At 51.8% G+C, this 11999-nt stretch overlaps 1 protein-coding gene across 1 annotated transcript; it reads left to right on the top strand.

The window, feature by feature from the left end:
- The first annotated feature begins 3522 nt into the window (after window positions 1-3522).
- Window positions 3523-8682, top strand: LOC144168293 (endothelin-converting enzyme 1-like). Its single transcript, XM_077697304.1, has 2 exons — window positions 3523-4151; window positions 7326-8682. Exons 1-2 carry the CDS (start codon window positions 3523-3525, stop codon window positions 8680-8682), a joined length of 1986 nt encoding a protein of 661 aa, XP_077553430.1.
- Window positions 8683-11999: the final 3317 nt, after the last annotated feature.

Here is an 11999-nt window from a genome sequence, read left to right as displayed (position 1 = left end):
GGCGTAACACCAGACGTAAGCGCTGGATTGGTGTAAAGTCAAGCAAACTTGATCGGACTTGGGTTACGGTGCTGCACTATATTTCCGGAACATATTATGGAAGAAACATTTATATTTTGACCTGTCTGTGCCCATTGTTCCTTAAAGAAGTTCTTTCCACCGATGCATCACAGTTGTGGGATAGGAGGGGATCCTCGGGGACCTTGCGTGCACTCTGGTGTAGGCCACCACGCTAGCTCCCAGCGTTTCAACCACGCGGGCTCCCATGCCTACAGCAGCCCCGTGAGGTTCGCCGATACGAGAACACAGTTGACAGTAGTGCCGAAGCACAGCCGTTTATTTGGGGAATCCCAAAGCATGCGAGCACAAGGCTCGACAGCGTTCACGAATCACGCCGTCCGGGTCGTGATCGCGAACGGAAGGCAGGCACTCACGGCGCGCGACAAAGTTCCCACCTGAGATACATGTATCCGCCACCGCCGCGATGTTCCTCCGAACCAGCGCCGACCGGGTCTCCGCCGAGACTCTCCCGACTCACGCGCGCACACGTTCGCGCCGCCCGCCCCCGCTCGCCTATGTCCGCACAGATCGGTGGTGCCATCCGTCGCCGCCGACGAGCCAGCGGAGCGCCGGACCGGTTTCAGCGCACAAGTCTCTCCCGAAGTGCGCGCCGGCTCGGGATCGCGGGTCGCGGTTCTCCCCGATTCTCACACTCCTCCCCCCTAAAAACTTGACGCCACTTGAGCTCGAGAGACGACACGTTACACCACACCCGTCACAACGCCTCAAGTCAGCAAAACAGCCACCGAACGCCACTCCTACGCCAGTCCACACCCAGTGTTCGCCACACGATGCCGTCGTCGTGATGCTCGCCTCACAAACCCGCAAACACGTTGCACAGGTTCCGAGTCCCTCGCGGGTGGGCAGCACAGCAGGTTGGCAAGCCCGAGGGTAGCCTGCAGCCGCAGCCGACGAACGCTGGGGTCGCGCCATGATGCGACCCCCCCTCCTCCCTCCCAGCTCGAGGCGGCAACAGGAACGGCCGCGCCCACTGCGGCTGCCCGAAGGCTCGCGTCGCACGCGTAGGCGCCAGGTCCCGCCGCCTCCTGGGTTCCGTGACCGCTTCGGCCGCAGGTCCTCCCGAACGGTTGGCTGCCGCCCGGCAGACCGGAGCAGCAACTGGCGGTAGCTCCGCGGGCCGCGCTCGCCCCCGCCGGTGGTTCAGCAGGCCATCCTCGCTGTCCGTGGCAGTGGTGACTGGCGTGGCTCCCGGTGGTATCCGTTTCCTGCTGGTCTCGCTCTCACCTACTGGTGCAAACGATTCCCAAACTTGAAGTGGGGAGCAGCGGGACTCCGCAATCTCCTGTGACTGGCCGGAAACCTTATCGACGACCAAAGATGCTGGAGGGTACCCCTTGCATGTTCGCTTGCTCGCGGAATCACGAGTCCGGCAGCGGTGCTCCAGCAGCCACCCCCGCAGCTCGCCTGACTATTACGGGTTGTCGGCATCGAAACACCCGTCCGAGTAATTTCGGCCTGGTGCGTTGGTCGGCAAAGCTGCGTCAGCATCGAGCAGTCGGGCTGTTGCAACTCACTCGCAGCAATACAAGCTGCCGTAGAGCCAGCGCACACCGCAACACCAGCGGCTTACGGGAGCACATCCCCGGTATAGGTCGTCTGGGAGTCCGTCTCTTCCTTTGACTGGCGATCTCTCGCGACCAACGAGCCCGCTGCCGAGCCGCGCGAAGCTCTTACTGCCGAAACGCAATCTCGAGCGGAGACTTCACGGCATCGAGACACACCCACTCCGGAAGCGCGGAGACAACGATCCATTGCTCCCGCTTCCGGGAACCCTGCAGCGAAAGGAGACTGATTCTTCAGCGATCTTCTCGCTCTGTGTCACACGTCAAATCGGCAAACACACCGAGTAGGACTCGAAGCGCAGTAGCGGTGGGCTCATCGTGCGGCTTGCGAAATTCCCAAACACCGCACCCTTGTTCGGTAGTCTCCGCCGCGTCTGCGCAAAACTTCAACCGGCGCCTCCCGCGCAACCGCGCAGGGGCGGTGCTACGAGGAAGGCGCCCCGCCGCCATGTTGGAACAAGGCCAACGTACCTCCCTTCTCGCAAGCGGGCCACGACTGGGGTGCTCAGAGGTACCCTTCGGACGCACCGCCTGGTGCGTGTAGGAAGGTTTACACATTTGCCGTCGCGGCTGTACCGCGCATCATAACTGTCTGCCTGCAACCGACTGGCGCGAGGCGTTTCGTCCGAAGTCTTCCGGACAAGAGGTAGCGGGCTACGACTGCAGCAACGCATTTCTCGGGGAGCTAGCAACCTCGAATTCGTCTGAAGACGACACCCACGTTCGGGCGCCATGTGGGATAGGAGGGGGTCCTCGGGGACCTTGCCAGCACTCTGGGTGGGCCACCACGCTAGCTCCCGGCGTTTCAACCATGCGGGCTCCCATGCCTACGGCAGCACCGCGAGGTTCGCCGATACGAGAACACAGTAGACAGTTGTGCCGAAGCACAGCCGTTTATTTGGGGAATCCCAAAGCATGCAAGCACAAGGCTCGACGGCGTTCACATATCACGCCGTCCGGGTCCTGATCGCAAACGGGAGGCAGGCACTCACGGCGCGCGACATACAAAGTTTCCACCTGAGATACATGTATCTGCCACCGCCGCGATGTTCCGCCGAACCAGCCCCGACCACCCGGGTCTCCGGTGAGACTCTCTCGTCTCCTGCGCGCACACGTTCGCGCCGCCGCCCCGCGCGCCTATGCCCGCACAGATCGGTGGTGCCATCTCTCGGGGGACGCTGACGAACCAGCGGAGCGCCCGACCAGTTTCAACGCACAAGTCTCTCCAGAAACGCGCGCCGGCTCGGGATCGCGGGTCGCGGTTCTCCACGATTCCCACACAGTACAGTTGTTAAGGGGGCGGAAAATATTTGAAAATGAAGTATCAGGAAGGCCAATTCAATTCTATCACCCTGACGCAAAAATTTGAACATGAGTACAAATACACATTGTAAAACTAAAATTTCCCCGCCAGAAACAATTTAAGACGTAATATATTTTCAAATAAAACTTTGAAATTCAAAAGGTACAAGGAGGAATTGCGGATAAATTTTATGAGTATTGTGGCAGCTAAACTTTGAGGTTATCGCATAGTTGAGCCAAGCAACAAATAAAATAAGCAGCGTTCAGTTGTGATAGCGCTCAGCTAATCGACATAGTGTAATTTTTGTATTTTTGTGCGACGGACGGAAGAATACATTGGACAAAAATCTTCTTTTGCATGCCTTGCGGATTGAGTACACTCGGGAACCCCGAGGTATATAATGAGGATAGGACTGCAGCAAAGCCACTTTTACCGACGAGGGTTAACGCAAGCAAGAGCAATAAGAAACCACGGCGACCAATGTGGTGTATTTGACCGACGCAGGACAGAGACATCCGTGTCGGGTCGCCAGCGTGGAACGCCAGGGAACAGAGGCGGCTGTTCTTTGTCGCCGCAATGGCGCTCGCTCTCGTTGCCGCCTTCATCCTAATGGCGTACCTCTTTCCTGGGCTCGCCTTCGCTGTCCGGCCGACCAGTTACTGCGAGGCGAGCGAGTGCCTTCGACACGTCGAGCTGCTCACGGACGGCCTCAACCGGAGCATCGACCCGTGCCAGGACTTCCAGGCGTACGTGTGCTCTACGTGGAACCCGGACAGCCGCTTCCCCGAGGTGTCTGCGACAGCCCTGGACGACCTGGCCATCTCCTGGCTGGACGACCTGCCCAAGGTGCTAGAAGAGAGCGCTAAGGAGTGGCCGGTGGCGCGAAAGCCCCTCGCGATGTTCCAGTCCTGCGTCCGCCGCGGTAATGTCTCGAGCGATGTCAACAGGCGGGAGTTTCTCGACTTTCTCAGGGCGCTCCGTCTGTCCTGGCCAGAGAAGCCTGCCAATGGGCACGAGGTTAAACACATTCTGGTTGACCTCATCATCCGCTGGGAATTGACACTGTGGCTACGCGTCCGGCTGATTAAGCATCCCTTCGTTCCTGACGCCTGGCGCCTGCTCCTCACGCACGCGCGGGCCAGCAGTATACGGCTGTTCACCCAGAACCACAAACGCGTCATGGCTAGGGACTCCGGCTATTCGAGGTACTTCTGTATTTCAGAAACGCATTCTTAAGTTTGTCAATGATGGAAGGGGTGTCGCGTACGTTTTTCACGACGAGATAGGATACCTACGCGTGAGACAAGGTCTTCAAACTAGGGTTTCTTGGAATACGTCTTTTTTTAATCACATCTCTTGGTTAATGAGTCAAGGAATCATATATATTAAATACTGTAGACTTCTGTGGATTGTCTTTTTTTTTGTTCTATTTAACGAGCCGCCTACACGGTTGTATGAGCGTGAGGTGGGCAACCCTTTTCGAATTCTCAGCGAAAAAAAGTCTAATAGTGTTTTTGAAAGGGGATCACTACACCACGTGAAGATAACGCCAGTTACATCTCCAAATCTCATTTCATAAGAAGGCCGCAGTCTTTTTTTGCTATCTCAACGAGAATATCTTGGTCTGTCCTGGCAGCCTTCTAATCAGCCAGCAATGTTACTGTGGAGCCTGCTCATAAGATCGCTACTGATTCACTGGGAATTGTGGAACTATGACAGGGTGCGAGTGAGAGTTGCTTAGACTGAGAAAGGCGAGGGAAGTGAGTTACTCGAGGTGCATAAAGGAGAAGGAGGAAAGGATGCGAAAGGAAGTGTAAAAGACGTTTGAAGAACACGACTCGGTAGGTGTTTATTAAATGTAGCTGTAGACAGGGGTTTGAGTCTACAATAATGTGGGTATAATGCACAGAATTTGAAATGGGAGTGGGGTTAAAAGGGGGTGGACAGAAAACTACAAGGGAAAGATCAGTGGAAAGAGAAAAACAACAGGAGGGAGAGGAAGATGAATTAGGTGTACCGGTAGAGGGTGAGCCAAAAAGGAAGAGAGAGAAAACGAATAACAAAGAATTTAAGGAAGGGCTGGGGAAATAATGCAGGGGTGGAAGGGAACTGCAAGTATTATGGGGCGTATGAGCGGGGGAAAAGAGACGCGTAGTGGTGGCTGCGTTAGGGAATTTAGTAAGGCAAGTGATTGTGCTGGAAAATGAAAAGGTGGCGGAGGAGTCAAATAGTCAGAGACGAGAAAAGGAGCGTCAGAGTAGGGTGAAAACAAAAGCGGAAAGAAGATGTGGTCGGTAGGACTGGGAAACCGGATTGGTGAGGTGGATATCACTCATACCTGAAGATAAATGTGGCAGAGAGAACGAGTGAGCGGAAAGGTACGGCAAGGAAAATGGGTTTTAATTATGGGAATTACAGAAGGGGAAGATATCAGAGGACAGGAGAAGGAGAGAAGCCGAAGGAACGAGGAGATTGGGACAGGGGTCACAGAAATACGGGAAGAGGAAAAAGAGCAGCGAGGAGGAAACGCGAGGAGGGAGAGGGGAAGAGCAGTGCGGCCCCGAACGTGGGGGAATCACAGAAAGGGAAGCAGGGTCGGAAGGTGTAGTATAGGTGGGGAGGATCAGATCGAAGAAATCGAGGGGCGGGAAAAGGAGGGTTGAGTCGGGAGGAGGAAAAGCCGGAGTGCAGAAGGACAGAAGGCCGAGCCATGGAGGAGTCAGACGGAGTGTAAAAACGGGGACCGTAGAAGGGTAGAGGTGCAGGCAGTACGTGGCAGGGGCATCACGAATACATGCAGTGAATATGGCAGGGCTGCCTTCCGGGAGTTTTGCATTACAACGGTGTGTTGTGGCAGGGATGAAAGCGGGCGAAAACCAGCACTCGGGCAAACCGCAGCGCCCACTTAGCGCCTTGAACACCTTTGCCACTGAGGCATTTTTAAGTCTTAAATGGCTGTTCCAATAACATTTACCCTAAAATTCTTTGTGCTTGCTTTTTTGGCAGAAAATTTTTTCCCGGGAATTGTCTACTTGGACGCCTCTACTATCTGTGGTCGTCTGCACTCTGCGTGGAGCTGACGGTCATAGGCGTGACCAGAACTGTTTAGTTTTGAAATTCAAAATAAATCTGTTATACTAAAAAATAATTCTTAGAAATAAAAATTCCAGGAAAGCTATCACGACAATTTAGTTTCTAGAAAAATACGAAAACGGCCGTAACACTGGGATGGTACAGCACTCGACCGGTTGTGCTGTACGTCCAATGCTTTCATCACAAAAATGACCCCGCTGAAGGCCTCGGACGGCAGGCTACCCAAATTTCTAGGGACTATAGCAGAAATGCTAACGCCAGCAAAGGAACCATAAATTTCGAATTTGGGGTTTTGCGTGCCGAAGATCCGCCCGGCATATGACAAGCGCCGCTTGGCGCTCGTCACGAGCGTTGCGTGGCGCTCGCCTCGTGGTGCTTGTCAATTGTTTTTATCGACTGAGGATTTTTAACGCGCGACAAAATCTCCACACACAATTTTTATTGTTTTTTTTTTGTCTCTATGAGTAAAACTCAAACGAACGGCGCTCTGAGTGGGCTTTTGCATGGTTCCGTCACTTCCTCCTTTTGCATTTTATCTCACTCCGTAGCTTTATCCATGGTTGCCATGTTTTAATGAAAATATCCTAAATTTCGTTCCTTCCAACAACAAAGAATTAGCTTAAAACTCTGAGAAACGTTCTACCCAACTAAAACTGTAGTTTTAAGCACTCCAAATTTCGGCTGTTTAGTTTTGACTAATGGTATGCAACACCTGATGAAGGTTTTGTACTTGTTGCAAACCTAGCGGTCGAACAGAATACATTCTTTCTACTGTGATAGGAAGCATTGCACTTTCAAGCCTCTTTCATTTTGTGTTGGGTAACGGATGAATTAGGCACCGTTGCCTCTCATGGTGGGTGTTAACTCAGTAAGTCCAAACTTTCGTACGGAACAAGGACAGGGGTCAGATGGCCATGCGTATTGAGGGACCAACACGTGGTCGTAAGATGAATCCTTCCTTTGGCTCACAAATGCATCGCATTTTCGGATAAAACACTGCTCCTGAAGGATTTGCACAATGAGAAGCGCATCTAATTCTGTTTTACAACACCTTAATCGCCTTCACAATTTCTGTCCCCAGCTGTTCGGTTACCTTGTTGTACAAAGCCGTGATAGACATTTTCTGGAGTATATATGCAAGGGGGAAGTTTTTCGCTGGATCCTGGTCTCAAAACATTCTGTGATGAAAATTCGCCGAAGAGGAATCATGCATCACTCTTTTGCTGTACATGCTCCTTACAAAACGAACATGTTGTCGCCTAACGGCAGACTGTTATCTTTTTCAGGTACTGGAAGCTCCTGTACTCGTTCGTGAAAGGTGCCTCACCAGGACCCGAAGTTGATGACTTCATAAGCACGAGCGCACGGCTTCAAAGTGACTACGTCGCCTTACTGCTAAAAATTGAAGCGTTTAAAGATCGCTATGAACCGATGATTTTGCCCATAGCAACCGTTCAGGAGTTAATGCCGGGCTCGATCATTGAAGACATTCAGGAGCAGTTCCAGTACCGCTTCAATATACATGACGTAGCATTCGCACACATGAACTTATCGCCAGCCCTCACTGTCTTCCTTACCGAAGTCGGTGAAACAGATTTCCTGTGGCACCTGTCCTGGGAGTTTGTACAGATGTACGCGCCGATGGTGGACCGGGGGCTGCTCGAAGAGATCGTGGACGACGCCCAGCACGCGACGTTCTACCTCAGACTGCTGTGTGCGCGCGAAGTAGACACCATCTACAGTCCCCTGTTGGCCGCGCTCTACTCTCGAGTCCGTCTCACCGACGTCGGAAGAAGCCGCACAAGCTTTCTGTTTCAGAGCCTTGTGAAAACATCGGTGCAAAGGCTGAAGGAGGTGACATGGCTGGAGGATGACACCAAGCAGTTCCTCTCGAGCAAGCTGGAAGCGGTCGTCGTCCGCCTCTGGCCCAGCAGCCTCTTTGACGACCCAAGGCAGGTGGATGAAGTTTACTCCTCGTGCCCCGATAACGAGTCCGCCTTCACGAGGCTCTGGGTGAAAGCGCGCCGCTGCCTGAGCACTGTGCTTCTGGGCCCACACAGGTACGACTCGACGACATTGCTTCCCAATGTTCCGTCCCCACTCGTCACATACGACACCCTGATGAACACCATCGACGTCGCTGCGTCCGCTCTGGCGAGCCCCGTGTACAGCGAGCGTGGCACTGCTGGCATGACGTTTGGCGGCCTGGGTTTCCTCTTCCTCTCCGCTCTCATGCGCGTGCTTGACAAAGAGGGCCAGTACATCCTGCCAAATGGAAGCGTGTCCTTTTTTAAATCTGGGATTTCACCCAGGTCATTAATTGCACTGGGGCAGCGTCAACGCTGCGCCTATTTCGACGATAATCGGCGTACACCCGGAGGCACGGCGATCGCGGCTGTGGAGATCGCGTACTCCCTTTTCCTGGAACGGTCACTCAACAGTTTTCAGTTGAACCTGACGCATGAACTCACGGACGAAAAGGTGTTCTTCATGACCCTCTGTCGCATGACCTGCGCAAAGAAGGACGCCCCTTGGGCTCTGGTCAGCTGCCAGCAACTTGTGAATCACTTTCCAGAGTTCTCAGCTGCTTTTAGTTGTGGTAGCGAATGGACACAAACCAAGGGTACCTGCCGGTATTTTTAATCGATGAGACCTCGGCAATGTTCCTCGTAGTTGTGAACGAATATATATATTTCTGCTGGTTCTTTGTTTGTCCCACTATATTATTTTGGGATGTCTCTTGCGGCAACCCCGGCTACATTTTCTTGGTATTTGCATTTCAGACTGTTTTATGCATTAACCGAGCATATAAATAAAATAAAGAATGGTAACAACGTCCGAAAACCCATGTGACTAGAGGTTTGTTTACCACAAATTCTTGGCGCTGTCCCGGTAGTGTTCTGAAGCGCTTTTCTGAACTCTTGGCAAGGCAGGATTTTTAACTAAAATATTTTTAATGTTTTAAAGAACTTGGTGTACAGTCTGTTTTCTTTCCCGCAATGCACAGTCAGTGTGTTCTTGTTGTATTTTGTAAATAAAGCTATCTAGAAAAATTGGCTCCCGGTGTTATTAGTCATTCTGAATTTGATACGCTTGGGAACTTTACAACTATTACAGGTAATTGTTCATTAAATGTCACCTTATGTTATTCGATCGTGTAAAATTGTAGCAACTAGGACACACTAGCGAGACAAAAACAATGCTGGTAGAATTTTTGCATTTTAAACCAGACCTTGCTCGCAGTAATCAGTTTTTACCCCAGCGCGAGGAAAAAGCAAAATGTGACGCTCAAGCGGTGTGCGTGATGTTCACTCCAGTTTACATTGAACGTATGCCTGGCTCCATTGAAACATATAGTTTTATCGCTTGTGCATAAAGCAGCGCAGATCTATCTGTCTTGCTGGTGGAAAAAACATCTCTGTAGACAGCAAACGGGAGCCGACTGAAATTTTAAAAAAAGAATTTTCACGGATGCCGGAAGAGTGGGTTCAAAAGAAATTTACTGGCAGGTTGTCATGCGGACCCCAGTCGGCTAACGAGAAACAACTGCCGCGAAAAATTTATACAAGGGATTATCACGGATGCAACGAGAATTGCCGCAGCCATATCAGATTTTGTGCTATGCCAGGTAATTAGGCAAGGCTTGCGAGTTGCTCTTGCCTTATTTTGTAGGAGCCTCGCACTTACCACCTGGCGGATGTACTGTCAGGCAGGCTCTGTGAGTAAAACAACAACAAAAAACATTCCGGCGAAGCCACAAGTAATAGTCTACTGCAACAGGGTTTTCCGAAGGCGCACAAAAATAGAAGCGTGTCATACATTCGCTGTAAGCCCCCGCCGATTAGGTTCAGCTTTTGGATACAGCTTATTTTATTAGGCATCAAACACAGAGTATTTCATGGGAAATACAGGACAATTACATGACCTACATATGTTTCTTTCCAGTCGCAAGTGGTTCACACTTGCGACTGGAGCGGTAGAAGCGACGCGATTTCTGCCGCTTTCCTTGTTCGTTTGGTCTCGACCAATTTTTGTCGCCGCGGACAGCAATCGCGTCGCTTCTATCGCTCCAGTCGCAAGTGCGAACGGGCCTTCACACTTGCGCTGCGTAGCCACACCACATCGCAATCTAAACCCATTTTTCGTGATTCACGCCGCCGTTAAAGCATGCACTGCCCATGTCAACACAACATTTCAATCTGCTATCAGGAATTTCACGATAGGCAAGCGCTTAAGCTTATTATTTGTGGAATGTTGGAAGCGGTCTCGAAATGTTATTAGAAAGTACGCCTTGCTGCTAAGGTTGAGGCTCTGAACAGGGTGGACAAAGGGGGTGATCGTCATTTCCACAGGGACGGTCGTCATTTCAGTGCACAGGCGCAACAATACCTGCACACGCCACGCAGGAAAAATATGGAATACAATGCGATCGCTCCACGAACAAATCTGTCGTCAAAACGTGTTTTATCTCCCTTTTTTTTCCCCTGAACACACTGAGTTCATGGAATGACGCACGTGGAGCGTGCACCTTCTGCAAAAGAAAAACAACCGGACCCAAAAGTTCACGTAAAAGGAATGTTTAAAGTAAACAAGAAGGCCAAAATAAAAATAACCGAGCACTAATAACAGAGCACATGGATGCCTCACCTTTTTTACTGCGGGCAGTGGCATCTACAGTGTGCTGAAACTCAACACACCACACCATGATGAATAACCAGATTCTTCTTGCGTGAAAGCGACGATTGCATCGGTCGAATTTTAAGGTATATGCATGTCTTTAACACATTTTCCCTTCAGTAGCTAACTTCTGCAATCTCAACACAAAGAAGCCCGCTTGAAAAGCAAGAGCTTTCCGCCATTTTGGCCAAGCGCGGGGACTAGGCAGACTAGGGAGGCATTCTAGCGCTTTACCAAAGACTAGGGAAAAATTTCTGGGGAGAAACAACAACTAAACAAACAAATCTAGCGCCAAAAAACTAATGACGTCATGCATATTTTAATGACGTCACACACATTGACCAATCAGCGTTTCCAGCCATTTCTCCCCCTATACGGATGTCTCGCGAGGGGCATTGGATTGGATTCGATTGGATTGACTTGGCTTGGCTTGGATTGGATTGGATTAAAGTGGATTGTGCTGGATTGTGTTGCGTCATAGCCGCGCCACGTTGCGTCATAGCCGCGGCAGGGGGTTCACGGCACGTTTCACGCGATGGGAGAATCAACCTAACGGAAACAACAACGGAACCCCCTATGCGTCGCATCTACACAGGGGAGAGAGAGAGAGAGAGAGAGAGAGAGAGAGAGAGAAACTTTAATCACAGTTGAAGTGAGCATATTTGTGGTCGGGGTCTTCAGTCCAAGACTCCGTTGGTACGACCGGCTGGGTTCCCGCGAGGGGAGGTGGGAGTAATTTTTTTTTCTTGCGTGGCTTACCCATGCTACGCCTTACCCATGCTACGCTGCCTACCTCCGGACCTAGAAGTGACCATTGTATGGACTCCTGGCCATGCCGGCCTGGTTGGGAATGAAGCGGCTCATGCCGCAGCCCGCGATCTGCACTACCGGGCACTCCCAACTTCAAGGACCGACACCGGGTGCTACCCTCCCACCACTGAAGACACGCTCCCTGCCCTTGATTCCACCTTCAGTGCCATACTGTCCCACTACAGGCACACACGAAGAATATACCCCCCGCCTCACCCCTCCCTCCCAACACACCACGCCACCCTTTATCGCCGCCTGCAAACTGAAACCTTCTATAATCACCCCATCCTACACCACATCTCACCGTCCCTTTTCCCCTACAACTGCCCGCACTGTCACATACCTCTCACGACTTACCACCTTGTTTTCTCTTGTCCTCACCACCCTAACCCCATCCCATCCCCAAACCCTGAGCAGTGGGAGTCCGAGCTGACCAGCTCAGCACCAGAGCGACAGCAAGCCCTGGTGCAATG

The sequence above is a fragment of the Haemaphysalis longicornis genome, unplaced genomic scaffold (assembly GCF_048455015.1).
Source record: "Haemaphysalis longicornis isolate Haplotype H1 unplaced genomic scaffold, Haemaphysalis longicornis Haplotype H1 scaffold_2, whole genome shotgun sequence".
Taxonomy (NCBI): Eukaryota; Metazoa; Arthropoda; class Arachnida; order Ixodida; family Ixodidae; genus Haemaphysalis; species Haemaphysalis longicornis.
The sequence above is the reverse complement of the archived record's forward strand: the minus strand, read 5'-3'. Positions and strand labels throughout refer to the sequence as shown.